Genomic DNA, 25,984 nt, shown 5'->3' with positions numbered 1-25,984 from the left:
GTACACCCAGTGTCCCTGCAGATCATCATATCCCAGTACACCCAGAGTCTCCAGTCCCTGCAGAACATCATATCCCAGTACACCCAGAGTCCCCAGTCCCTGCAGATCATTATATACCAGTACACCCAGAGTCCCCAGTCCCTGCAGATCATCATATCCCAGTACATCCAGAGTCCCCAGTCCCTGCAGATCATCATATCCCAGTACACCCAGAGTCCCCAGTCCCTGCAGATCATCATATCCCAGTACACCCAGAGTCCTCAGTCCCTGCAGATCATCATATCCCAGTACACCTAGTCCCTGCAGATCATTATATCCCAGTACACCCAGAGTCCCCAGTACCTGATGATCATTTTATCCCAGTACACCCAGATTCCTCATTCACTGCAGATCATCATATCCCAGTACACCCAGAGTCCCCAGTCCCTGCAGATCATCAAATCCCAGTGTACCAGCGTACTAGATCAAGCAGAGCACAGAAGCCCAGTTTACTCAGACACCATAGTCTCTGCAGAGCATTGCATCCAGCGCCCCCACCCCCTTGCACAGCTCTGCATTCCCAGTGCACTCGGACCCCCAGTCTTTGGCCCGCTGCTCAGATGCTCCAGGACCACAACCTGCCATCCAGCGAACTCTCCAGCATTGCTCCTCCCACAGGAAAGCCTGGTCACGTGGGCATGACGTCACCACAGGTCCTACAGTCCACTAGTAGGAAATAGCAGATGACGGAGCCGCGGTGCTGAGGAGCCGGTAAGGAAGCGCTGCTGTCAGGACAGGGGTACAGTATTGTATCGTGTAATGTCGGCACCAGGAAGCGCTGACCTGTGTGCGGTTTCTGCCGCTGTTTCCTTGTTTCATAGCCGCGGTCCGGGAAATGTGTGGTCGGGCATGTGCTGGGGGACCTGTCATAGTGACTGAAGCAAAGCCAGTGCTGTTACCCGGAGCAACCAATCACAGCGCAGCTCTCACTTCTCACAGGTTCCTTAGCTAATGAAAGCAGCCACCTGATTGGTTGTTATAAGAAGCTGCTCCTCTAGCTTGTATGTACATGGATGTGACTGGAGTCTGACAACTCACAGACCGTCCGTCCGTATGAGTGCCCTGCCTTACATGCCTCAGTCTTTGTAGTCCTGGTGCTAGTCCAGCAACAGTCAATGTGGCCAAAAGGGGAAAATCAGTGGAATGGAAAAATACCTTTTATTTTTATGCAGCTAAGATTTTTGGTGCACTGTGGGCGGAGCAGGCTGTTTGGTGCACTGTGGGCGGAGCAGGCTGTTTGGTGCACCTGGCATTCCTTGCCTCATCACCATCTGCTCTGAAATCTCAGGGACTGTCACTCAAAAAGAGCAAGAGGGGGGTTGCACCGAATGGAGTGGCTCTGCCCACAGTGCACCGAAAACCTAATCTTCAAATAAAACAAAGCCTTTCCCAGGATGACAGGAAGAAAGACTTTGATAAGGAAGGTATGGTTATGTTTGGGGGGAACCCTACCCGCCATAGGGGTATGGTTACTTTAAAACCGACGTGGAGGTATCCGGGATGTTAGAGGTTATCCTCTGTCCACAGGATAGGGAATAACTGTTAGATCGGTGGGGGTCCTACTGCTGGGACCACCACTGATCATGAACTGCTGCTCTATTCATCTCTATGGGAGTTCCTGAAATATGTGAGCGCTGTACTCTGCTGTCTGCGGGACCCCCATAGAGGTGAATGGGGCGGGAGTGCGCATGCTTGACCTGCCGCTACATTTTGGGGTACAGTGAAGGGTCCCATTATTTGGACTTTCAATTTTTTTTATTTGCTTAGGTTTTGTAAGAAATCCACAGCTTGTGAAGCTTTTAGTAAGAGCCCCGATGTCCTTCCCCGGCGGTCCGTGGGCGCACATAACGTTACGTCATCCATAACGCGTACATGGCAGATCAGAGCTGTTATTCAGCAAGTTTATTGGAAAGGATTATCTATTAACAGCAGAGCAAATAAATCTTATTGTGATTATGGCCCAATTATCTACAAAGCCAGCCTGGCGAATACGGAAACTGCCTTGTATAATCCAGCACCTCACCTCTGCCATAGTGACAGCGATCCCCAAAGCGGCGGATCATGTCCTCTAACTGTGGCGCGCTCTGTTAATTCACATTCCCAGGCACTTCCTCAGATTACTGGCTGACAACCCTGGGGAAGTGCCGCCATCTCTACTGTCACCTGTTTCCAGGAAACTCCACGTAGGATATCTAAGAGACAAAAAAAAAAAAAAGCCAGCATGAGTTCAGAGGGCCCCGGAGCGCCTGTGATTTGCGCATAGAGTACATTTATTCCGCCACAGATTTAGGCTACTTTCACACTAGCGTTCGGGGCTCCGCTTGTGAGTTCCGTTTAAAGGCTCTCACAAGCGGTCCCGAACGGAGCCGTACTGCCCTATTGCATTCTGAGTGGATGCGGATCCGCTCAGAATGCCTCAGTCTGGCACCGTTTGGCCTCCGCTCCGTTCAGCAGGCAGACACCTGAACCAGCGTTCGGATGTCCGCCTGGCCGTGCGGAGGCAAACGGATCCGTCCAGACTTACAATGTAAGTCAATAGGGACGGATCCGTTTGAAGTTGACACAATATGGCTCAATTTCACACGGATCCGTCCCCCATTGACTTTCAATGTAAAGTCTGGACGGATCCGTATAGCTCTGGCCTGGAAGGGGTTAAATAGAGGACAAACTTGTGATGTGAACCCATCCTAAGGGCTCATTCACACAAACGTATGGCTGTGGTGTCTGTATTGCAGAACCCAAGTAGTGGTCCGCAAAACATGGTCACCACACATGTGGACGGCATGTCACGGATGGAGATGCAATTACTTGAATTGCTCCGTGATGTACAAGATACGTCAAAACATAGCGTATGTTTTATCTTTTGGCGTATTTTGTGGATCGCAGACCCATTCAAGTCAACGGGTCTGCATCCGTAAAAAAGGGATTCACACAGCCGGTGTCTGTGTATATTGCAGACCGCTATTTGCAGTCCGCAACACGGGAAATAGCGACCATATGGTTGTGTGAATGAGCTCCTAGAAATAACATATAATGCAGGTGAACCTGGATTCTTATCTTATTTTACACCATTTACAGTGGTTGCCAAAGCATCACACACAGTGCTGCTACACATCCACTACACAGATCTGCTGCGCGCATTACACACGCAGCTCTGCTACACAAACGCATGCATGCATTATCAGCACTGCACGCACACATACACAGCCTTGCAACACAACCACTATATATAGATTCGTAGCACACATACAGCTCTGCTACACAACCACTACACAGATTTGCTGCACATGTTACACACAACCACTATACATGCAATAGGTGCACACATTACACACACAGCTCTGCTACACAAACACATGCATGCAATCAGCACTGCACACAGACAACACTACACACATATATATATATATATATATATATATATATATATAATGCACACATTACACACACAGCTCTACTACACAGTTACAAACGTCTCTGCTACACAACCACTATGCATACAATTGTTGTACATACACAGGCCTGCTACATCACCACTACATATAGATTTGCTGCATGCATTGCACACTGCTATAAAAACACTACACATGGATTTGCTGTACAGATTACACACACAGCTCTGCTACAAAACTAGACAAAGATATGCTGCACACATTACACACACGGCACTGCTTACATAACCACTACACACAGGCTTCTTTCACACGTGACACACACAGATTTGCTGAACACCTTACAAAACCAGCTCTGCAGGCATCAGCAACCTAATGCGCACACTCACACACACCAGTACTGCAGTCACGACACACACAGCTCTGCTGCATGAACGCGTCACTCCTCCATTTATCTACACCAAGCGTCCTACCAAACGGCCCTCCCTCAGGTCATGTGACTGATCACTGAAGGCCAAGGATCATTGGTTCCCAGCTCTAGGATCGGCTGCTGCAACTCCTGCAGATAAGGTATAGGGACTACGACTCCCGCCATTCTGTGCCAGTGCATGCTGGGGCTTGTAGTTTCACCTCAGTTCTGGTTCTATTCACTGATGGGCATAGATTTACTTTTGTCTGGTCGTTGGGGGTGGCTTTGATGGCAGGGGATCGGCTGTGTCTTACTGCAGAAATGATTTCCCACTGCTGCCGTCACTGGTAGGGATCGCGCATGCGCGATGCCTCACAGGAGCGGGCCGGCAGCCAGGTGAGAGAGAGGGAGGCGGGCACACAGGCTCTGACGTTTCGTGTACGGAGCCGGGCCACTCCCTAAGGCAGGAATAAGCCTGTACACGAAACGTCACCACAGGAGTCTGGTGGATGACATCGGGGGTCACGTGACCCGCATCGGCCGCGCAGAAACACGGCATAATAAGTAAATTACAAATGTGTCTCTAAGAATGTTATAAGCCACATTAACATATATACATATAACTCGGACAACCCATTTAAATCCGTGAGAAAGTGGTCAGTGATGCCTCCGTGATGGATCCGTGTTGGGTCTGCATGTCCGTTTTTTGCTTTCCATGTTTCACTGACCCTGCACAGCTGAAAAATTATTTTCAAAGCATCTCTTCCGAATGATCTGTGACCCATAGACTAATGGTCTGGACTCTGGCTGGATCCGTGCTAAAAGCACTGACCCACTGACCGGGGTAACAACTGATGTGTGAATACAAACATTAAAATAAAGGGGAGCGCGTGCTGTCCGCGGTGAACACGTATGGCACACTGACGTGCGAGTGAGGCTTAACACAGGGATTTTGTGGGGGATTTGCCTAGACTAGATCCATAGTGGCAAAATGTATGACATGCGGCAATACAGTTATTATAGATTAAATATGTATTAATATAGAAATAAATCTCTCCTTTCTTCCTGCTCGGTGACCAGCGCTGTCGGTGAGCTCATCCACTGTACTCCCAGCCGCTGGGAGCGATGCCTGTGTGAGCGGTAAGCGCTGACTACCGACCCCCCCCCCCCCCCCCCAACCCTCGCTGAGAGAGCTCACTACTATAGAGCTGCTCCCCCATTGACTTTTTAAGTAATTATCTTATATAAATATGTATGTAAATTAGAGCCTTACAAAACCAGTTGCTATAGTAGCTAAAAAAAAATAGTCCCTGGCGTCTGGGCCCTTCCACTGTTCCTGCTCCATCTGTCCTGATGGGAACAGTCGCTCCTGCCAGGCAGAGGGAACGCTCCTGCCAGGCAGAGGGAGCGCCCACTGAAGCTGCTAAAGACTGGCAGACGCTGCGCTCTCTTCTTACGTCGCTCTCTGTCGGCGCCAGCCTCTCTGTGTTGGATGCCTACCTGCAGAAGGTGGCAGGGTGCAGGGATGTGATGTGCCAATCTCATCTATTTAAGATTTCAAAGGTTCTAAGGAACCCACAGTGATGCCCACACACGCCGTCACCGATCACGCCCTGAACGGTATATATAAGTCTACATTCTTTCTGCAGAGCTGCGCCCTACCTTATCGTGATCCTCTATCAGATCTATAGTATCCCATTAATTTCAGGACATGAAGCGGTAGTATTGTATGAGTGACTGGTACCTGTTGATTTATATTTTGTCTATCTTCCCGTAGATCCGCCCAGTGAGCGGGGCGCTCTCCACCACCGGTCTTTACCATGCTTCACAGACCCTGCTCACAGAGGGACTCCGTACAGACTACAGAGGCTGCACCCACTCCTCCAAGGACTCACAGCATTTGTATGGTCTCTGACTTTTTTTACCCAAACACGGGTGGGGTGGAAAGTCACATTTATCAGCTCTCACAGTGCCTGATCGATAGAGGACACAAGGTTATAATTGTCACCCATGCTTATGGGGACAGAAAAGGAATCCGCTACCTCACCAATGGTCTGAAGGTGTATTACTTACCTTTAAAAGTCATGTATAACCAGTCTACAGCGACTACGTTGTTGCACAGCCTACCTCTCCTCAGGTATATATTTGTAAGGGAACAAGTCTCTGTTGTCCATTCACACAGCTCTTTTTCTGCTATGGCCCACGATGCCCTCTTTCACGCCAAGACTTTGGGACTCTATACGGTCTTTACAGACCATTCTCTCTTTGGATTTGCAGACGTGAGCTCCGTCCTCACCAACAAACTTCTTACAGTGTCTCTGTGTGATACAAACCACATCATCTGCGTGTCGTACACCAGCAAAGAAAACACTGTGCTCCGAGCAGCTCTGGATCCGGAGATTGTCTCTGTGATTCCAAATGCTGTCGACCCCACAGACTTCACTCCAGACCTAGAGAAAGAGAGAGGTCCTAAAATCACCATTGTCGTGGTCAGCAGACTCGTTTACAGAAAAGGTAAACAACCACTCTCATCATTTTCTGGTAAAGGTTTCTTAGAAAAAATAATTAGTTCACTCGCGTGGACTGGACGAAGACTTCTATGGTTGGGAGTGGCACTACGAAGTGAAACACTATGGAGTCACAGCGCTTGACCAGCACTGTAGACTCTTTATTCTAAGAGGGTCCTATCAATGGGATTCCCAATGGTCAGTAAGTGACTACCTATTCTAGGTACTGTATTTTTCGCTTTATGAGACGCACCTTGGTTTTAGAGGAGAAAATTCAGAAAGTTTTCCATCAGACCTCAGATCAGACCCCCAATCTTTATCAGACCTAAAATTAGACCCCCAAATCAAATTCCTCCATCTTCATCAGAAGTCAAATCAGTCCCCCAATCTTTATCAGACCCCAGTCTTTCACACCTCAGATTAGAACCCCCCATCTGTATCAGACCGCAGATCAGACCCCCAATCTCTATCAGACCCCCCCATCTGTATAAGACCTCAGATCAGACCTCTGCTCAGACCACCCCCACCTGTATCAGACCTCTGCTCAGACCACCCCCACCTGTGTCAGACCTCTGCTCAGACCACCCCCACCTGTGTCAGACCTCTGCTCAGACCACCCCCACCTGTGTCAGACCTCTGCTCAGACCACCCCCACCTGTGTCAGACCTCTGCTCAGACCACCCCCACCTGTGTCAGACCTCTGCTCAGACCACCCCCACCTGTGTCAGACCTCTGCTCAGACCACCCCCACCCGTATCAGACCTCTGCTCAGACCACAAATCATCATTGGATATAAAATAAATGAGTTTTCCTCTCCGGACGTCGAGCTCTTACTGCGCTCATCGCTTCCTGGTATTTTGTTGGCCCTGTGATGAACCAGACCAGACATTGCACAGGGCCAGGTCATAGTGCACATCTACATGCACTACGTCCTGACGCTGTGAGGGTAAGGGACACAGTGAAGCTCACAGAAGAAGACCAGGGAGTGGTGAGTACAGTCAGCACTAGCAGCACTACACTTGCCACTCCCCACACCTCCTGCATACAAATGAGCACGTCCATAATGGAAATGCTCATTAGTATTTGCTTTATAAGAAGCACTGCCATTTTACCTCCACTTTTGGGGGGGAAATATGTGTCTTATAAAATGAAAAATACAGTTTATGCCATCCCTTATGATGGAGAGGGATTTGGGTGTACTTGTAGATCGTAGATTAAATAACAGCATACAATCGGCTACTTCTCAAGCTACCAGGATATTGTCATGCATTAGACGAGGCATGGACTCAAGGGACAGGGATCTAATACTACCACTGTACAAAGCTTCTGGGCGCCACTCCAAAGAAAGGATGCCCTGGAGCTGGAAAAAGTAAAAAGTAGAGCAACTAAACTAACAAGGGGCAAGGAAGGTCTTGGTTATGAGGAAAGATTAAAAGATTGAAATGTATTTAGTTTTGAGAAGAGACTTCTAAGGGGGACATGATTAACCTATATAAATGGGCCATACAAAAAAATACGGTGAAAAACTGTTCGATGTAAATCTCCTGAAAAGACATGGGGCACTGCTCCGACTGGAGAAGAAAAAGTTCAGTCTCCACAGGTGTTAAGGGTTCTTTACTGTAAGAACTGTGAATCTGTGGAAAAGACTTCCTCAGGACGTGGTCACCACAGGAACGGTGGACGTGAACTGTTTTCAAAAGAGCTGAGATGATTTCTTAAAAGTTAATGACGTTAAAGCTTCTGAAAATGTGTAGAAATCTGGGTCCTACTCCATTTTATTTATTTTTTTTCTAAAATTTGCAACCCCACCCATCCCTTGGTTGAACTTTAAGGTCTTTTTTTCATCTGTTGTAACTATGTAACCTCTCTACTTGGACCTCACCTCTTCAAGGAGGTGTTTGAACAGTTCAGCAACTCTCGTAAGAGTAGCTTAATTTTTTTTAAAAGGGAACCTGTCACGTTAAACATGGTGTCTGAGCAGCATGTTATAGAGCAGGAGGAGCTGAGCAGATTGGTGTGTAATTTTATGGGAAAAGATTCAGTAAAATTAGTTTTCATTAAAAGGGTTGTCCAAGTTATATTTATTGATGACCTATCCTCAGGATAGGTCATCAACATCAGATCAGCTGGGGTCCAACACCCGGCACCCCCGCCGATCAGCTGTTTGAAGAAAAGGCGCGTGCAGTGTCAGCGCCACCTCCTCTTCACTGTTTACCTTCTCGCCGTTGCATCTGCAGCGGTGAGCAGGTGTAATTACACCCAAGCCGTCCCATTCATTTCAATGGTACCGATCGTTCCCATACACTTGTATAGGAGCGATCCGTACCATTGAAATAAATAGGACGGCTTGGGTGTAATTACACCTGCTCACCGCTGCAGATGCAACGGCGAGAAGGTAAACAGTGAAGAGGAGGTGGCGCTGACACTGCACGCGCCTTTTCTTCAAACAGCTGATCGGCGGGGGTGCCGGGTGTTGGACCCCAGCTGATCTGATGTTGATGACCTATCCTGAGGATAGGTCATTAATAAATATAACTTGTACAACCCCTTTAATCTCAATTCCTACTAATTCTGGGCTTTGAGGTCCAGCAGGCGGTCCTATCAGTGATTGACAGCTATCTCTGTATACACAGTCATACAGGGCAGGCTGTCAATCACTGATGGGACCGCCTCCAGGACTTCAAAGCCCAGAATGAGCAGGAATTTTAATGAATGATATACAGGTAAGGCTTCTTTCACACTGACGTTTCTGGGTCCGTCTGTGAGATCCGTTTCAGGGCTCTCACAAGCGGCCCAAAACGGATCAGTTCAGCCCCAATGCATTCTGAAGGGATAAGGATCCGCTCAGAATGCATCAGTTTGCCTCCTTTCAGCCTCCATTCCGCTCTGGAGGCGGACACCAAAACGTTGCTTCCGCTGTTTTTTTGATGTCCGCCTGACTGTGCGGAGCCAAACGGATCCATCCTGACTTACAATGTAAGTCAATGGGGACGGATCCGTTTTCACTGACACAATATGGTGCAATTAAAAACTGATCCGCCTCCCATTGACTTTCAGTGTAAGTCAAAACGGATCCTTTTTTTTTTTTTTTTTTTTTTTTTTGTTCAGATATCCGACGGATCCGCAACTAACGCAGATGTGAAAGTAGCCTTATACTGAATCTTCCCCCATGGTGACAGGTTCCCTTTAACATTATTTTACAGTTTTAATCTACGTGTTTGGTTGAGTGACTCTGCTGATTGTGGGATAGGTGTGGTTCGAGAGGTAACGTAGTAACCATAGTTTGTAAGGCTGTAAAAAGACATCCGTCCAGTTCAGCCTGTTGTGCAAAGGTGATCCTGAGGAAGGCAAAAAACCCTCATGGCATAACCAAGCATAACTACTATTCAGGAGTCCAAGGAAATTGGATTACAACACCTTTGTGAAGTGTAACATCTGCTGTATTGGTTGTGCTCCATGTTTTAGATTGGGTTATAACCACAACAAAAAAAACTTGAAAGAGTTTTTTTTTTTTTTTTAGCTCCTTTGATTTAACTCCTTGGCGGAATTGAATTGACTGATTAATCTTGCCTTCCACATGCACCATGCTGAATCGCAATGAGCCAACCTTCCTTCCAACATACGTTCTTATCATTGTTATCATGGCCATGATGGGAATTACTCCCAGTAAGCGTCGGCCCTGAGTGGCCTGATTTGTGGAAACCTCCAATTGGCCGGCGATCAGCTGTTTTCACAACTTCCATACCGGCTGCACTGTTTGCATTACTATCTATGCTGTCTGGGTAGACCCCGCTCATTGCTATGGGAGTTACAGAAACAACAGATTCCTGTAAATCCACATCTCCGAGCTGGCGCTTACGGCAGGTTATTCCCAACTTGGCTTTTCGCGGACACTCTGCTTAAGGGGGATAGGCTTTTCCTCACAATTTATGTTCTGTTTTTCTCTCTTTAAGGTGTGGACCTGCTTGGCGGTATCATTCCCGAAATGTGTCAGAAATACCCTGATCTGCACTTCCTCATCGGAGGAGAAGGACCCAAGAGAATTATTTTAGAAGAAGTAAGGGAAAGATACCAGCTCCATGACAGGTAAGGCAACGTGTACCTTTAAACGTGGTTTTCACCAGCCCCCCTCCTCCCAGACAGACCTTTGGAGGAAAGGGTACTTACCTGATCCCAGTGGGGTGTGCCCCCCCCCACCGGAAGGAAGTCACTGAGTCATCTGCCGCTTGGGGGATAAGTCGCCACTTCAGCCAGCCATTGGCTGCAGCGGCACATGTGACCCCTGTCCAGTCCAGACGTTGACAAGCAGTGAACCGAAGTAGCTAGAACCCAGCAGTGGGTAGCAGGTAAGTATCCTTTCCTCCACAGGTCTGGAGGGGAGCGGGGGATGTTGAACATTAATTTAAAGCTTGACAACCCCTTTAATCTGTCCCTGTAATAACGTGAGGTGTAGACGTCCCCATCTCAGTGGATCATTGTCAGGAAGAATCAAGTAAAAACAGAAAACCAAAGAAGAAAATCACTAGAAGTCAGATTCGATAATAATCTAATGTTGGTTCAGTAAAAAAAAAAAACGGATGGTCGAGGTTTCAACTGAAATATCAACCCTAAAAAGTGATTCTATTAGGGCCATGTGAAGCCGGGCTTTATCGGAGTAAGGCAACATTCACACAACTGCGTCACAGCTGCGTTTGTTTTGTGAAGACTTCCGGGTCTGTGCCGCGAAACATAATACATGTCCTATCCTTGGCCACATCTTGTAGATTACAGACACATTGAAGTCAATGAGTCCATTCCACAATGGATGCGTCCGGTGCCCATGTTTTGCAGTCTGCAAAACTGACACTGTCGTGTGAATGGGACCTAAACCGGCTGGATGAGAGAATGGGCCGAGATGTTGAGCTGTCCTAGAAAATATATTAAGGGCTTATGCACACGACTGTAGCTTGTATTGCGGTTCGCAAATTGCAGATCCGCAAAACATTTGCAGAATGGAACGTCCTGGCCTCTATAGAGCAGTCTCATCCTTGTCCGTAAAGCGAACAAGAATAGGACATGTTTTATTATTTTTTATTTTTTTTGCAGGGCCACAGAACAGACATACAGATGTGGACAGCGCACTGTGTGAGATTTATGGGGGAGATTTATTAATACTTTAATGGCACTTTTGTGGCGTTAAAGTCTCAAATCATGACTCTTATTTGCACCATAATGTGTGACTTTGAGAAGGTGCAGGGCTTAGTGTGAGGAGGCTTATAGCTCAAGTCTGCACCAGCCCCTGGCTAGCGTAGATTAGCATTTTTGGTGCACGATGTTCTAGTGATAAGCCTAATTCATTAAAGGGGTTGTCCCACAAGAAATATTCAGCAGTTTACTTTTGTAATTGCATGTTATTAAAAATTTTGCATAGCCACTGAGTTATTCAATAAAATGTATCTGTATAGCGCCACCTGCTGTTTGTTCTTTTCTTCACTTCTCCATCTCGCTCAGATGGCCGCACATGCTGTTTCATCCTTCAGCTGCCTCCTAAGCTGTTCCATTCACACATCCGTAGTGTATTGCAGATCCGCAATACACCCGGCCGGCACCCCCATAGAACTGCCTATTCTTGAGGTGTGAACTCAGCCTTATAGGGACAGAGCTGCAGCAGAAAGGACACTCCCTGTGAGCTGCCTGCTTAATAGAAATCTATCAATATAATGAATGCGGAGATCTCTGGATCCATGTGAGGTACAGGGCTGGTTCTAGCTTTTGTTAGATATTATCATGTCCTATATGAAGTCTGATTATTATTTTATTTTTTTACATTAAAGGGGTTTTCTCACTTCAGCAAATGGCATTTATTAGATAGATAAAGTTAATACAAGGCACTTACTAATGTATTGTGATTGTCCATATTGCTTTCTTTGCTGCTTGGATGAATTTTTCCATCACATTGTACACTGCTTGTTTCCATGGTTACGACCACCCTGCAACCCATCAGCGGTGGTCGTGCTTGTACACAATAGAAAAAAAGCACCAGCCATTCTAATGGCTGTGACAGTGGGACTGCATATAGGCTAGTGCTTTTTTCCTATAGTGTGCAAGCACGACCACTATTGCTGGATTGCAGGGTGGTCATAACCAAGGGAATCAGCAGTGTATAATGTGATGGAAAAATGACTCCAGCCAGCAAAGCGGGCAACATGGACAATCGCAATACATTAGTAGGTGCCTTTGTATTAACTTTCTATACATGATAAATGCTATTTGCTGAAGTGAGACAACCCCTTTAATCATGGGATAACGCCTTTAAGAGGCATCTGCACATGGAGGAATCTTCCCTCAGAAGAGAGCAAATATAAAAAAATAAATAAAAACTCCACCACACGCCGTTCCTACAATGCAGCATTACAATATCTACAGCGACAGGAAGATGTGCAGCCGGCTTCAGAGAAGTTTCTATCCAAGACCGAGGCCTAACAGATGGAGAATTGTGGAACATTATGATCCATTCTCCATATGAGAGGAAAACAACAAAATGCAGAACAGCGTTCAGGACTTATCACGTTGATAAGGTTCTGGTTCTGACCCAATAGTCAGGCTAGGTTGATGCACTGCTCCGAATGGTGTCAAATAGTAGGCATACGTACGCCGAGAGAAATCACACACAGACTGTCACAGAGAAGTCAATGCTAGATGTTCCGTTTATTACTTGCGTTACATGGGGTTTTTATAGCAGAGAAGGGGAACTTTATGACTCAGCTAATTGATCTCATTGTCACATTACTAAAGTCCAATGGTCACGTATCGCACCATACTTAGCGAAAGTCATCAATATCATAAAGTGATTAGTAAGGGATTAATAAGGGTGTTGGCTGCTGCTTCAGGGGCCATTTTGTCAAGCAGACTGTTAGTTATAATACAAGCAAGTATACATTTCATATATATGATTCCACAAAAGTCCCCCCTTGTAGACTTGTTTGTAGACTTTCCCTAAACCTAGCGAATCCACAGTGAACACCATTCGTATCCTCTTCACCGACCGTGGCGACAACCTATCCCTTGTGGATAAGTTCCCGGTTAAGCGGACTTCTGGTAATACCCTGGGATTCATTTGTCCCTAATTCTCATGTCTTGGATCTTCAGTCTTGGGTGGAAGAGCTTCATCAGCGGGAGATGGAGAAGGTGGGGGTGTCGGGAAGGAAGGGATCACATCTACATCTATTGCGGTACTAGCCATTTGTTCATAGAGGAGCAGTATGGGTTCTTCAGCAGTCTTCTTCCTCTTGGTGATGCGGTTAATGCAAGAAACAACAACTTTGATCAATATGTAGCTTATCAACAATATTAGGGCTATTTGTACTATCCCCTGAATTATTCCCATCAGCCATCCACTAATTCCCTTGAACCAGTTACTGGGATTAAGGAATGAGAAAGTGTCGGACCACCATGTTGATTTATCTGCACTATGAGCCTCTAGCCATTTATCACGTATCTCACTCATCTTTTCCAAACCTGCTTTCACTTGTAGATTATCTTGTGGATCGATATAATGGCAGCATGCAGTACCTACTACCTGACACATCCCTCCATCCTTCGCAGTCAAATAGTCTAATACTAAAGTGTGTTGATTAGTGACTATGATGAGCTGATTCTGGACAATATTAGATGTGTTCATTAGTTTTATAATCTCCCAAATCTGATCATCTAAGTAGTCAGTAGCCATTACTAGTTTGTCATACGTTTGCATAATCATAGGATAGATGAACAGAGTACTAAAGAACTTGTTGGCACCACTCATTTCCACAAGATGGGGTTTTCCATTTGGTCTAGGAGTGCTATCTGCAGCTCTTTTATATAAGGTGTGTTTGGGGATAGTATTGACATTTAAATTTCCATGGGGCAGTGTAAAAGTGGCTGGTGTGAGCCTAGCAATTGTACATAAACCATTGAAATCCGGAGGGAGCCATTTATATGCCCTGTGTCCACATACCAGGTATATGTTTTCTGGCACGGAGACCACTGTACTATTGAACAAACAAGTGATTAAGTGGGCTAATACGACACCTTCTGCTAGTTCTTGACCCTCTTTTTGACCCTCTGTGGTGTTACTAGTTATTCCTGTTACCAGGTCACTTATGCTGCGGCAAGAGCAGGCCAGATCACCACTTGCTCCAGCATATATACCAATGCACTGTACTGGACTGTCCGGGTTGGAATCATTACAGCCTGATTTGTTGTGGGAACTAAAAACCATACCTTGGGTCTGTACCTGCAGACAGTGACAGTGGGTCCAATTTGGAAAGCAGGATACATTGCTCCACATATAGTCATTCCAGGGCATATTGCTATACTCCGCTGAGGGTCCGGTTCTGTTTATCATTAGCCATGGGAACCCATCCCATGCTACCACCATTAGGGAAGCTTTCCTGTTGCCATCTTTGGAATTAACCTCATTTATACTAGAAGGGAAGACAGCTGATCCTGCCAAATCTTTTAACTCTTGGAAGGTTAGGGGTACAGCTAAATAAGGCATAGCTCTAGCATTTACTGGGCCATGTGTACATATCCAACAATCTTTTAGTGAGGAGGTGGTGTCAGAGTCACCTTCCTGTCACGTATCACACCATACTTAGCAAAAGTCAGCAATATCATAAAGGGATTAGTAAGGGATTAATAAGGGAGTTGGCTGCTGCTTCAGGGGGCATTTTGTCAAGCAGACTGTTAGTTATAATACAAGCAAGTATACATTTCATATATATGATTCCACAACAACGTGAACATCAAGATTTCCTTCTGCTGAAAATGTTCTCTTTCTGTGCGAGTGGCACCTAAATTCGGATTTAAAGGTGTTTTCCAGGATTTTGATATTAATGGCCTATGCCCGGAATAGGTCATCAATATCAGACCATTGTTTTTATTGGGTTATCTTTTTGCGGAACAGACATACAAATGTGTAAACTGCATGGATAATCAGTTTGCTTTCTGCATCCGTTAGTCCTTTCTGCAAAAAGATAGAACATGCCCTGTACTGGTCTGCAAAATGCAGTCCCATTGAAGTCAAAAAGTGAGAATGCAACGTGGACCGCATCTGTATTTTGTGGATATGCCATTTGCGGACCACAAAACAGATTTAAACGCTGTGCATGTGGCCTGAAGTAAACGGTTTCTTGTTGCCAGAGCAGTCACTGCAGGGACTACTGCAAAACCAGTATGTGATGCTGTGGTTGTCCTTTGAGATACAGTAGCTCTTATACGGCGATCTTGGCATACATCTGTCTGTCTTGACCTTCCAGAACCCTCTACAGGAGCCCTCCTCCGACAACATCAACATCACCGATGCACTACAGAAACTTCTTGTCCACTATCTGACTCATTTCAATTTTTTAATTGCACAAATGGTACACACTTTTGTGTAGCAGGCATAGTGAACACTTCGACAACATCCAATCAGCGCCGCCGGACCCAAAACAAACAACAACAGCGCCGCCGGACCCAAAACAAACAACAAAAAACTCTGTGTAGCATCCGTATATAAAGTATGGAACCTTTAAGATCCTCCAGGATTGCCATATTGTAATATAGGCTTTCATTTTCTAGGTGTCCTGTCAAGTTCATAAATATTGGGACATCAACACAATTCTAAGATTTTTACCTCTATACACCACCGCAATGGATTTGAAATGAAACGAACAAGATGTGCTTCAACCGCAGACTGTCAGCTTTAATTTGAGGGTATTTACATCCAAATGGGGTGAACGGTGTAGGAATTACAACAGTTTGCATATGTGCCTCCCACTTGTTAAGGGACCAAATGTAATGGGACAGAATAATAATCATAAATCAAACTTTCACTTTTTAATACTTGGTTGCAAATCCTTTGCAGTCAATTACAGCCTGAAGTCTGGAACGCATAGACATCACCAGACGCTGGGTTCCATCCCTGGTGATGCTCTGCCAGGCCTCTACTGCAACTGTCTTCAGGTCCTTCTTGTTCTTGGGGCATTTTCCCTTCAGTTTTGTCTTCAGCAAGTGAAATGCATGCTCAATCGGATTCAGGTCAGGTGATTGACTTGTCCATTGCAGAACATTCCACTTCTTTCCCTTAAAAAACTCTTTGGTTGCTTTTGCAGTATGCTTTGGGTCATTGTCCATCTGCCCTGTGAAGCGCCGTCCAATGAGTTCTGAAGCATTTGGCTGAATGAGCAGATAATACTGCCCGAAACACTTCAGAATTCATCCTGCTGCTTTTGTCAGCAGTCACATCATCAATAAATACCAGAGAACCAGTTCCATTGGCAGCCATACATGCCCCGCCATGACACTACCACCACCATGCTTCACTGATGAGGTGGTATGCTTAGGATCATGAGAAGTTCCTTTCCTTCTCCATACTCTTCTCTTCCCATCACTCTGGTACAAGTTGATCTTGGTCTCATCTGTCCATAGGATGTTGTTCCAGAACTGTGAAGGCTTTTTTAGATGTCGTTTGGCAAACTCTAATCTGGCCTTCCTGTTTTTGAGGCTCACCAATGGTTTACATCTTGTGGTGAACCCTCTGTATTCACTCTGGTGAAGTCTTCTCGTGATTGTTGACTTTGACACACATACACCTACCTCCTAGAGTAGCGGTTCTCAACCTAGGGGTCGCGACTCCTTTGGGGGTCGATCGGCCCTTTCCGGGGGGTCGCCTGAGGCTTCCTATTGTGGGGCGCCTGTGTAGTGTTATACTACCCTACCTCGTGAGCAGTGGCGTCGCCAGGGGGAGGCCAGAGGGGGCCACGGCCCCCCCTACATCATGCTGTGCCCCCCCCAACTAAAATGCCCCCAAGTGAGCCGCCGCCGCCAAGCACAGGGAGATGAGCGCTTCCATTGCGCTCATCTCCCTTGTAATCTGCCTGTGCTGCGGCGGTGCAGGGGAGGGAGAGATGTGTCCCCTCCCCTTCCTCTGATAGGCTGCCGGCGCACTAGGCCGGCAGCCTATCAGAGGCCGGCGCAGGCGGCGGGATGACGTCATCACGCCGCCTGAGCCTTACAGCGCGGGACACAGGCCAGAAGAGGCCTGCATCGCATCGCTGACACTGAGGTAAGTATAAGTGTTTTATTTTATTTTATTACAATACTGGCACATGATGATGATGGGGGGTGACTTAATACTGGCTGGCACATGATGATAATGGGGGGGGGACTTAATACTGGCTGGCACATGATGATAATGGGGGGGGGACTTAATACTGGCTGGCACATGATGATGATGGGGGGGACTTAATACTGGCTGGCACATGATGATAATGGGGGGGGGACTTAATACTGGCTGGCACATGATCATGATGGGGGGGACTTAATACTGACTGGCACATGATGATAATGGGGGGGGGACTTTATACTGGCTGGCACATGATGATAATGGGGGGGGGACTTAATACTGGCTGGCACATGATGATGATGGGGGGGGGGCTTAATACTGGCTGGCACATAATGATGGGGGGGGACTTAATACTGGCTGGCACATGATGATGGGGGGGACTTAATACTGGCTGGCACATGATGATGGGGGGGACTTAATACTGGCTGGCACATGATGATGATGGGCAGGGGGACTTTATACTGGCACATGATGATGATTGGGGGAGGGCGACTTTATACTGGCACATGTTTGGGGGGGCGACTTAATACTGGCACATGATGATGATGGGGGGACTTAATACTGGCACATGATGATGATGATGGGGGGGACTTAATACTGGCACATGATGATGATGGGGGGACGACGACTTTATACTGGCACATGATGATGATTGGGGGGACATATCAGATATTTACATTACAATTCATAACAGTTGCAAAATTAGGTATGATGTAGCAAGGAAAAAAATGTAATGGTTGGGGGTCACCACAACATGAGGAACTGTATTAAGGGGTCACGGCTTTAGAAAGGTTGAGAACCACTGTCCTGGAGAGTGTTCTTGATCTGGCCAACTATTGTGAAGGGTGTTTTCTTCACCAGGGAAAGAATTCTGCAGTCATCCACCACAGTTGTTTTCCGTGGTCTTCCGGGTCTTTTGGTGTTGCTGAGCTCACCGGTGCGTTCCTTCTTTTTAAGAATGTTCCAAACAGTTGTTTTGGCCACGCCTAATGTTTTTGCTATCTCTCTGATGGGTTTGTTTTGTTTTTTCAGCCTAATGATGGCTAGCTTCACTGATAGTGACAGCTCTTTGGATCTCATCTTGAGAGATGACAGCAACAGATTCCAAATGCAAATAGCACACTTGAAATGAACTCTGGACCTTTTATCTGCTCATTGTAATTGGGATAATGAGGGAATAACACACACCTGGCCATGGAACAGCTGAGAAGCCAATTGTCCCATTACTTTTGTTTCCTTAACAAGTGGGAGGCACATATGCAAACTGTTGTAATTCCTACACCGTTCACCTGATTTGAATATAAATACCCTCAAATTTAAGCTGTCAGTCTGCAGTTAAAGCACATCTTGTTCGTTTCATTTCATATCCATTGTGGTGGTGTATAGAGCCCAAAATGTTACAATTGTGTCGATGTCCCAATATTTATGGACCTGACTGTGCAAACAAATGTGGAGGATCATGCCTAATATTTCTTATGGATCTTCTAGTCTAATGCATTCAATTTAACAGGCTAGAAAAACTAAGGATTTCAACTCTATAGTCATAGATATTAAGGCAACATAAAGTAATTTCCGTTCGTTCATTTCTTGTAGAGTCCGGCTCCTAGGTGCCCTAGAACATCACGAGGTGAGGAACGTCCTGGTTGAAGGAGAGATCTTCCTGAATACATCCCTCACTGAGGCCTTCTGCATGGCAATTGTGGAGGCAGCTAGCTGTGGACTACAGGTATCCTCCTGGAAGCTTTCACTATTTTATAGTGTATTAGTAGGACAATCTTCTGGTACCCAGTCACACCTTAAATGCAGATGTAGCAGAGCACAGATTGTCATTTGGCACAACCCATTGTGTTACTAGTGCTTTATCTACTGGTTATCTTGTTTGAGATATCACCATAAGCTAAACTTTGGGGGCTGAATTGTTAAAGGACAAATTAAAGGGGGTTGAATAACAAATCGTCATCGTATACTCCTCTTTTTCCTCTCTGCTGTTCTCAGCACAGCGTGTGTGGACCTCCTTGCGGTGTTTGTGCACAGGCTGCAGCAGTGGCTTGAGCTATACAAGACCAATCGCTGGCATCAGAGGTATACAGTATAAGACTCCTCAGGCTAGTGATTGCCTGCAGCAGTCACGTGCCATATACCTGTATATATCACCACTGCAGCCTTGCATACAAACACCGGAAGAAGGACTGAAGCTACTGTGCGGAGAGTGGCAGGGGAGAAACAGCGGAGAATAGGATGATTTATTTTTATAGCATTTACTGTCTTGGGGCAAATTGTGATATCTGTCTATTGCTACCTTCACACAAAAGTTTGATACTAGTTGACAGTTTGAAGGGGTTTTCCAGGATTTTAATATTGATGACCTGTCCTCACTATAAGTCATCAATATCAGATCAGCTGGTTGAAGATAAGGTCACGTTCCGTGCGAGCGCAGCCTTCCCTCATTGTTTACCTGCTTGCCATCAACATCGCAGCAGTGAGCAGGAGTAACTACAAGGCGTCCCATTCATTTAAATGGGACGGCTCATACCTATTCAAGGGTATACGACAGAGCCGTCCCATAGAAGTGAATGGGGCGGCTTGTAGTTAGTCCTGCTCACTGCTGCGATGTCAACGGCGAGCAGGTAAACAAACGAGGGAAGGCTGCGATAGGTCATCGATTATTAAAATCCCAGAAAACCCCTTTAATGTGTATGTGGCCCCTCCACAGATACCAGGGGAGAAAAGCGCATTGAATTCAACACGCTTGATCCGTTTGTTCTGTCAGGAGCGAGAAGCTGCTGGGAGAGAAGTTTGCCAAATCCTTATCCCCCCCACTAAAGTGAACATGCACATTTAACATGTTTGCTTATGGGGATGTTGGGGTAACATGTTGGCCATGCAATCTTATTGGTGTAAGGCTGAGGTCGGCCATACACAGAAAAGCAATGGGAACTTTTCAGTTAAGGCTGCGTTTCCTCTGTATAATTCTGCATATTCATATTACAGGTGGTGACCACTAGAGTGGGAGGGATCCCTGAAGTTCTTCCTGACAATTTCATTATCCTGTGTGAGCCCTCTGTGAAGTCTCTGTGCGCTGGTTTAGAGAAAGCTATCGACAAGTTACGGACAGGAACGTTACCGAGCCCCGAAACTATTCACAATACTGTTAAACCTTTTTATACGTGGAGGAATGTTGCCGAGAGAACTGAAAGGGTAAGTTCAGATTTGATAGCCATATTGTACTTTATATATATATATATATATATATATATATATATATATATATATATATATATATGTGTTCCTGAGAATAAGTCATCAATATTAAAATCCCAGAAATCCCCTTTGATGATATACACTCTTTACATAAAGAAAATTTTGACTTTGCTCTGTACTATAGGCGTTGTGTCAATACGCAGATGACGTGGACGGGGTATGACTTGTATTTTAATTTTTGTTATTGCAGAATCCCAAAATATAATAATGTATAACGATACGGATTTGGTTCCCTGTATAAATGCCCATTTTATTTATTCAAGCCTTTACATGATATTATTTTTCCCTAGGTATACGATCGTGTTGCTAAAGAGACTGTTTTACCGATGAGCGAAAGGCTCGAGCGGCTGGTAAACCATTGTGGTGTTGTCACGGGCTCAATCTTTGCCCTCTTTGCAGTAATTAGTTTCTTGATTCTAGTTTTTCTACGATGGACAACCCCAGACTACTTGATTGACATTGCTGTGGATGCTACAGGTCCTAAAACAGCTTGGTCACGACTATACTGCACTGAAAAACCCAGGAAAAAAGGGAAAACTCCTCATGGAAACACCACTGATGGTCCTGGAGAGTCTCCTGGGAGATAACCTGTATTACTCTATTTTTATTACATCTTTTTTACTATTTTTCAAGGATCAATGCTGCCTACACCTTTCTAATTAGTGTACATGTCATGTCTTCTTTTGCGCATTTGACTTCAAGCACTCCAAACCTCCTGTCTGAGATTGTCTTGTACAGTCATGGCTAAAAGTTTTGAGACTGACACAAACTTTGGTTTTCACAACATTTACTGCTTCTGTGTTTTTGGGTCTTTTTGTCAGATGTTTATATTGTATACTGAAGTACAGTATAATAACTTTTTTAGCTTTTATTGACAAATCTATCAAGTTTATGGAAAGACTCAAGATTTCCAGTGTGACCCTTCTTTTTCAAAACTTCTGCAGTTCGCCCTGGCCTGCTTGATATCAGCTTCTTGGCCAAATCCTGACTGAAGACAACCCATTCTTGCCTAATCAGTGCTTGCAGTATATCAAAGTTTCTATGTTTTTGTTTGTTTATCCACCCTCTTTTTTGAAGATTGACCACATGTTCTCAATGGGATTGAGACTTGAGGAGTTTCTTGACCATAGTCCCAAAATGTCAATGTTTTGTTTACCGAGCCACTTGGCTCTCACTTTTGCCTTGTGACATGGTGCTCCATCATGCTGGAAAAAGCATTTTTCACCAAATTGCTCCTGGATTGTTGCTCTTGGAGGATGTATTGATCCCATTCTTTATTTTTAAGTGTTTTTAAGCAAAATTGAGAATGAGCCCACTCAATAGGATGAGAATGGTCTCAGGATGCTTTACTCTTGGCATGGCACAGGACTTATGGCAGCACTCGCCTTGTCTTCTCCGGGCAATCATTTTTCCAGAGGTCCCAAATAGGGCTGAAACGATTACTCGATTGAATCAAGTAATTCTACACAAAAAAATTCTCAATGCAAATTTTTTGCATCAAGTATTCGTTTGTGTCATGTGACCACGGAGCGGGAGTGAAGCGCTTGCTATTACTTACCGCTCCGTGGTCACCCGCCGGGAGAGAGCTGAAGGCACTGGGGGATAGTGGAGCTGATGGCATTTGGTGGAACTGATTCACTTGAGCTAATCGCACAGGGGGGAATGAAGGGTGTTGGGGAATGATGGCAGGGGGTCTGATGAGTTTTTATAAAGGAAAACAGTCTATTAATTCATTTTTTCTTATTAGAGTACTCAATTAATCGTAAAAATAATCGGTAGAATACTGGATTGCTAAAATAATCATTTACTGCAGCCCTAGTCCCAAACAGTCTTAAGGGGGCTTCATTAGAGAAAATAACTTTACCCCAGTACTCTGCAGTCAATTCCCTGTACTTCCTGCAGAACATCAGTCTGTCCCTGATGTTTTTTTCTTGGAGAGAAGTGGCTTCTTTGCTGCCCCTCCTGATACTAGGCCATCCTCCAGAAGCCTTCACCTCACTGTGCATGCAGATGCTCTCACACATGCCTGCCGTTTCATGGCTAGGAATGACTTTGCAATTCATTTCAATTCTTTTGATCACTCTTCGTAACAGTCTAGAGTTAATGCAAACTGCAACCATAAAAACTGAAGCGGCAAACCTTGTGAAAACCAAAATGTATAATTCTTAAAACTTTTGGCCACAACCTGTACATAACTTGCACTATACATGGATGGATATCTATATATTCAAGATCCACAGCGTTTTAATCCTGAGCGGGTTAGGATCCTCCACCTTAGATGCCGTTAAATGATGTGGACAATGTACCACAGCAATGCTGTACTGTTTTGTCAATTAAAATGCTGAACTCCCTTATGGAAACTAAACAGATCCATTTATAGTCAATGGAGTCCATCAGGGGATGTTCATTTCTGTCAAATGCTGGTTCTGCTGTTGCCTAGAACAGAGACTAGCTCAGTCAGCTTTAAATGTCTCAAAACTGTCTTTTTTTTTTTTCACTTCCGAAAAGTTGATAAATTTATGCCATACTGAGAGGCCAATATTGGCCAATAGAGCTGTTCACATAACTGTATTCATATGGTCATGTTTTTACGTGCAGTGAGAATTTTAAAGTGCCAGTAAGATGAAATCCTTAAAGGGTTTGTAAAAGAATGGGGGAGTTTTTGGCAAATCTCCCCATTCGCCCGGACCAGTAAAGTAAAGATGACTTACCTGCTTCTTGGCACTTCCTTCATATCTCCATGGACACCCTCCATGTAAACATCCGGTTTTACATCACTGCTGCCAATCACTGGCCACGGCGGTGACCGTCTCCCCTTACTTAATGATAAATGGTCATATGATGCAAGGGGATCTGGTCTCCGCCTTGGCCAATGATCAGCTGCGGTGATGTCCAACCGGATGCTTACAGCGAGGGAGGAGATGCTGGGAGCCAGGACAGGAAAGCAGGTAAATAATCTTTCCTTTACATGTCCGGCCAAAAGTGTACCTAATTTTTCAACAAACTTTTTATTAATCCGAAGTACAGTGCCATTATATGATTGTATCTGGCATTTTTTAGCAGTTTCTCATCTGTATGCTTGACATTTAGTTTGCCGTTCTCCCAGATCTGGTGTTTGGTGGGGACTAGCTCTCATACATTGCACACAGAAAGTAGATGAGAATCTGCTTTATGACATTCTCTTACTCAGAAACAGCACCAGGATGAGTGAGGACATTCTAGAGAAGTACTTACCTTTATGGATGTAAATAAAGCACTTGGGCTGCCATAGAAACTGTCTGTAGCAGTCTCTTTGGTGTTTCCCCTGTCTCCTCCCCCTCCCTGCTCCATAGACTTTTATTGACGCACATAATCTGATACCTCTGTGAGCTGTTCCCTCGTGAGACTGATTAAGAAGACATTTCAGATACAAATTTAGGTTAGGAAAGAGGGGGGGGTGCAGCTCGAGAACAATACATTCTTCTTTGATAAGCTATATTACAAAGTTTTATTGTAGCTTGTACTATTGATTTATTCAAAGTTGTATGAAAAGTCAGTGACCATTTAAGCATTTGTGACCTGCAGATACTTTTTATTCAGCTGTTAATGGGAGGCTCCTCCTGTCTATCACAGCGCAGCTTCCATTATGTCTCAGTGTGTTTGCCTGGGCCTTTGCAGTGTGAAAGGATGTTTCCCCAACACAAAAATGCAAGATTATACATACATGCAGGTGATTTACTGGAAATACCTCAATTCCTGAATGGCGAAACACATTTTCAAATAGGGTTAGACTTGCTAATGAGATCATATCCTGTTCTTGGCACCAAATATTTGCTGCTCTGCCATAATATATGCTCCACTCCAGTCTTTTGGGTTATGTAAGGAAAGGACCCTCTTACTGCACTGTATCACATTGGTTGGAATGACAACCTATGTTTAGGGCTTTTTGACAGAAATTTGCGTTACTAATGGAGAACGTCTAATGGTTCAAGCTCCTTACACTCCTATTACTTACATTCTGCTTGTAACCAAATGTCTGCGTATAGCGTGTTACCCTTTTATAATGTGCTCCTCTTACTAGTGATCTCTGAAATGATGAAAGCCATCTTTATACCAAGGATATATGTGTACATGCCATGTGTATTATATTACTGTTTGCACTGTTTTAATCTTTATGGGATCTGTACAAGATATATGGTATATTGTTCCGTATTCAGAATACATGAATATTTATTGATAAATGGCATCTGCATTTATTTTTATTTTTTTATCTAGGTATTGACTTCATAAATCTGAGGCTGTAGTTAAATCTAAGTCTTAAAATCTATATAGTTTACAGAAAGGAGACTATATTAATACAAATGCACAGTAATATCACAAACAATGTCTTATATTATAGATGTGGTACTATTATCCAGTTTTTTTTCCTCCTACATATTTAATATACGGAAAATAATCCCTGTTGGTTTTCTTAGAACTCCTCGTTGTGCTTTTCCTCTGATCTTCCTCCTGGAAGAGAGTATGTATAAATTCATAGCTGTTAGGCTACTTTCACACTGGCGTTTCGACTTTCCGTTTGTGCGATCCGTTCAGGGCTCTCACAAGCGGTCCAAAACGGATCAGTTTTTCCCTAATGCATTCTGACTGGAAAAGGATCTGCTCAGAATGCATCAGTTTGCCTCCGATCAGTCTCCATTCCCCTCTGGAGGCGGACACCAATACGCTGCAGCGGATCCGTCTCCCATTGACTTTCAGTGGTGTTCAAGACGGATCCGTCATGGCTATAAAAGACATAATACAACCAGATCCGTTCATGATGATGCATGCGGTTGTATTATCAGAACGGAAGTGTTTTTGCAGATCCATGACGAATCCACAAAAAATGCTAGTGTGAAAGTAGCCTTACTATACTCCCTCCTGAGGGGACATGTCTCACCACAAGTTGACACTTACCGGTCAAAGCTGACAGTGTCCAACTGTGTAGGCACACATCCTGTGTACTGTAACACCCCGCAGCATTTAAATTTTTTATTTTTTTTTTTGCCATTTATTAAGCAAATGGCAAATTATGTACCCCCCATATTATCATTTCATATGTGAAGCAGCCTGAAAATAAATCCATTGGTTAAAAACATACAAAAACACCATTAAAAATTTAAGCCACGTTATCATCTGCATTTTTTTCTTTTCTTTTTTCAAGCGGTGCAAAAAACTAAAAGCATAGATGTCTATGGGAGAAAAATGCCAGTCAGAGGGAAAGAAAAAAACA

At 44.8% G+C, this 25,984-nt stretch overlaps 1 protein-coding gene across 1 annotated transcript; it reads left to right on the top strand.

Annotated features, from left to right (window-relative positions):
- The first annotated feature begins 712 nt into the window (after positions 1-712).
- PIGA (phosphatidylinositol glycan anchor biosynthesis class A) lies at positions 713-25,344 on the top strand. Its single transcript, XM_044286753.1, has 6 exons — positions 713-750; positions 5,618-6,354; positions 10,301-10,433; positions 19,069-19,201; positions 20,467-20,673; positions 21,027-25,344. The coding sequence occupies exons 2-6, from the start codon at positions 5,661-5,663 to the stop codon at positions 21,321-21,323; spliced, it is 1,464 nt and encodes a 487-aa protein (XP_044142688.1). The 5' UTR covers positions 713-750; positions 5,618-5,660; the 3' UTR covers positions 21,324-25,344.
- The last annotated feature ends 640 nt before the right edge of the window (positions 25,345-25,984 follow it).

This window comes from Bufo gargarizans, chromosome 3, assembly GCF_014858855.1.
Source record: "Bufo gargarizans isolate SCDJY-AF-19 chromosome 3, ASM1485885v1, whole genome shotgun sequence".
In the NCBI taxonomy this organism is placed as follows: domain Eukaryota; kingdom Metazoa; phylum Chordata; class Amphibia; order Anura; family Bufonidae; genus Bufo; species Bufo gargarizans.
Note: the sequence above shows the minus strand (reverse complement) of the source record. Positions and strands in the feature narration are given on the sequence as shown.